The following is a 3,900-nucleotide window of genomic DNA, read 5'->3' as shown; positions in this document are numbered from 1 at the left end:
AGGGAACTTTCGGGATACCATTTGAATTGTAAATAAAAAAAAAAAAAAAAAAAAAAAAAAAGGTACTGTTAAGCGTCCTTGTCAGGGAAGGCCTGATGTCCTAGCCAGGCAGTTGCTTAGGAATCTCTGTGTCTGTGACAGTGCATTGCTGTCTCTGCAGAGATCTGTATGCTTTCAGCCAGTACGTATTAGGAGTGCTGTCACACAAAGGGGCCAGTGGGAAGAACAAGTAATCCAGATTAATGGGGGATCACAGTCTAGCCAGGCATGCCCCTTAACCACTGTGCTATACTGTGTCTCAGATATGCATTATTGCATGTTAATAAGCTAGGGAAATGTTTAAACAAAGACTGCTGAGTTTAATGTATAGTTTATAGGATTCCATGGCCATAATACATTTTAAAGCAGGCATAGGCACTGGCACCTGGAATAATACCAAGCTGAACTTACTAGTAGAGTCTGAAGACGTGCTTCAAGTGACTGAGCCGATCACTGTGGGTTGAGTAGGTTAGATATTAGAAGGTAATCTTTTGAAATGACTGCATCCTGCACCTTTAATTCAGCATGGAAATAAGCTATAAACATCCTTAACATGACTGGTGTAGCATTATCTAAGCTTATTAAACTGCTTGACCTATAAATGTAACACACTTTCCTAGGTTAAAGAAATGGAAGGGATTCTGAAGAGAAGGTATCCCAACTCTTTGCCTGCTTTGATACTGGCTGCCTCGGCAGCTGGTGATTCAGTAGATAAAAATACAGTGGAGTTTATGGAGAGAAGGATAAAAAAGCTAGAAGCTGATCTGGAGGGCAAAGATGAAGAAGCCAAGAAAAGCCTTCGCACCATGGAACAGCAGTTTCAGAAAATGAAGGTATGTGTGAGGTAGCAGAGATGGAGTGAGCCTGGGGGCAGGGAAGCCCCAGCCCTCACTTCAGCAAAGCGCTCTGAGCATCCTTGCCAGGTGATTCCATATAAAAGAAGCCTGAGTCCATCGGGTGGGTCTTCTTGAGTTCCACCAGCAACTCCTTTTTGTTCCAGTCAGGCTAGTCAAGCACAAGATACCTTTACGTTCCCCTATTGGTATTGGAGTCAGAAGAAAGTAAGTTAGGAAAAGTAGTTTCCTACTCAGCTGTATGTTCAGAAGCAAAGGAGAAAAGACCCTGTTGTAACTGACATATCTCCACTACAGTTCATGTTGTCATGAGTGTGGGTAAGGAGATAAGGCAGAGGCACCCACTTTAGAGGTGGGATGGACTGCTAAAGAGCATCTTTGCCTAGGAGTTTGTTACTTTCTGGATTTGCCATTCCTCTGTGGAAGAAAAATGAATCAAAACCTAAATGCCAAAACAGACCAAAGATGAAACAGGACATGGCATATCAGCTGTTCTTTTCCTCTGCAGCCTTGACTAAGGCAGGTCACACAGGTCACAGGCGCTGCTGTGTGAAGGTGGCATCCCCTAGGTGTGTGACTTCAGTCTTTAAATTCCTTTAGTGCTGCTTTGCAAGCCTGGTGCATCCAGCTCTGATTAGTTCCTTCTTGTATTTTTTGTAAGCATTTACCCCAGCTCTATCAAGTTTCTCTTTCCCCAATTCATATCTCTGTCTGTATGCATGTGCACATACCCTCCCATACACACACATCTCTGTCTATATACATGTGCATATACCCTCACAAACACACACACACACACACATCTGTCTATATGCATGTGCACATACCCTCACACAAACACTCTTTAAGCAGTTGTTCTGGGGTACATTAAGGGTCTTGTGTGTACTAGACAGGTCCTCTACCACTGAACCTCAGCTACCCCATGCACTTCCATGTTTGTTGCTATCCCTTGAGCAACTTCTGTGTGATTACATTAAAAATCTAGATATTTAATAAATGCTTTAATCAGTTAACTATATGTACCTAGGTATATACCACATAAACACTCAACTAAATGATTATAATTACTGTTTAAAGTTCACTGAACACATAGGGACTCTAGTGTGAAGTCTAACCTATACCCTGTTTCTGTGCCTATAAATCTACATACACTAACTTTTCTTCCCTTACTGTCCCCTACCCCATTCCTCTCCTGCCCTTCTTCATACTATCCGTCACTTCCTGCTCTCATTTCTGATTTTTGGTAGACTAAAATTCAATAACCTTTGTGTACCCTCCTGTTCCTAGATAGCCCTGTATCTGCTTGGCCCATTTTTGACTCATCCATGAAGACAAATGTCCATGCGCTGTCTCCATGCAGTCTTCTCACCTCCTCAGGTCTGCAGGCATCTGCGGCCTCCACCCTGCCCTGTGTCTTTACTGCGAGTGTCACGGGCATGGCAGCTTTCCTCCCAGACCATTATCTGGTTGGAAGCACAGCTAAAGGTCGATTGAACGAAGCCCAGTGCCTAGTGTAAGGTTGTAGCTCAGTAAATACTCATAGTGAGCAAACATTGGTACCTGACTCAAATAGAATAAACTTCATTATTCATATTTCATTTTGCTCAAAAAGTCCAGTATAAATATTCTAAGCTGTTGTACTCCCTGTTTTGAAGATGTATTGTTCTCAGGAGGTAGAATCAAGAAGCAAGTTCAAGGCCAGCATGAGCCTCTCTCAACAAAACAAAACAAATGGAAAACAACTGTTTCTCAAACACTTCAATAACTCCAGCTGCTTTCTGTGTTTATCCTCAGAGTATGATAGCTTGCATGGAGCAGCAGCAGCACAGGTTAACATTAACAATTAGCTTAACATCAATAAAGTGTCAATACTATTACTTTAGTAAGCCTCAACTGTTGTTTTCTTTTTGATACACGGTCTCATGTGTCTCAAGCTGGCCTTGAGTTCACTGTGTATCCTCAACAGATAAACTCCCAATCCTCCTGCCTCTACCTTTCAGGTTCTGGGGTGCAGACCTGGGCCACCACACCTGTCTCCTAAACTCATTTTAAGATTTAAAACATTTGAGGACTCTATAAGCACACGTTACCTAATATATATGAATCGATTTTAAATGATATAGTTACACCCATCAAAGAATAAGACCTCAGTACATCTGATTTTCAAAGAAAGTTGAAGACATAAAAATATGTGAGTGTTTGGACATAGTACTCATAGGAATACAGTAAAATGTGGGGCTTCACTAAGTAATGATGTGTTTAAAAGGGTTTTAATAGGGTCTGAACTCTCCTCAGATTCAGTACGAACAGCGGCTGGAGGAGCAGGAACAGCTGCTTGCCCACAGGCAGAAGGAAGCTCCACAGAACCAGCAGAACAGCTCGTCCAGGCTGAAGGCCCTCGAGACAGAACTTGGGGACATAAAGGAAGCCCATCAGATCACTGTAAGAAAGCTAGAAGCTGAAATAGATGTTCTCAAACATCAAAACGCTGACTTAGAACACAAGAAGAATGACAAAGAAGATCAGGACCTCCAGTCCATAGAGTTCCAGGTAGAGCAGGCGCAGGCGAGGGCAAAACTGGCGAGACTCAATGAAGAACTGGCAGCAAAGGGGAGAGAGATACAAGACCTTACAAAGACTGTGGAGAGGCTCCAGAAGGAGAGAAGGATGATGCTGTCCAGGCAGATCCCCAGGAGCAGAGAGGAGACGGCTGCCAAGAGGCTGAAGACAGACAGTTTGCACCCAAATAGAGGGCATGGCAATGCTTTCCCTGAAGCCCTCCATGCTAAAATGTATCACCCACACACCTTTACTGACTCTCATATTTCAGAGGTCTTACAAGAAAACTACAGATTGAGAAGTGAGCTGGAGGGCTTGATTTTAGAGAGAAGTAAGCTGAAGATGGAATCTGAGGCAGCAGTATGCCAACTTGAAAACGCCATGAAAAGGTAAAGGTTAAATTGTTCATAGATGCATGGGAACTGAAAGGAGCTGGGTTTTTTTTTTT

At 42.9% G+C, this 3,900-nt stretch overlaps 1 protein-coding gene across 3 annotated transcripts in view; it reads left to right on the top strand.

Annotated features, from left to right (window-relative positions):
* Positions 1-3,900, top strand: part of Cep162 (centrosomal protein 162) — a 62,001-nt gene that overhangs the window by 45,709 nt on the left and 12,392 nt on the right. For all 3 annotated transcript variants that reach the window (XM_029543532.1, XM_029543531.1, XM_029543530.1), the window contains 2 exons: positions 660-872; positions 3,189-3,841. In XM_029543532.1, coding sequence (XP_029399392.1) covers positions 660-872; positions 3,189-3,841 — 866 coding nt within the window. The remainder of the gene's footprint in view (positions 1-659; positions 873-3,188; positions 3,842-3,900) is intronic.

The sequence above is a fragment of the Mus pahari genome, chromosome 10 (genome assembly GCF_900095145.1).
Source record: "Mus pahari chromosome 10, PAHARI_EIJ_v1.1, whole genome shotgun sequence".
NCBI lineage: Eukaryota > Metazoa > Chordata > Mammalia > Rodentia > Muridae > Mus > Mus pahari.
This window is presented reverse-complemented; position numbering and strand designations above follow the sequence as displayed.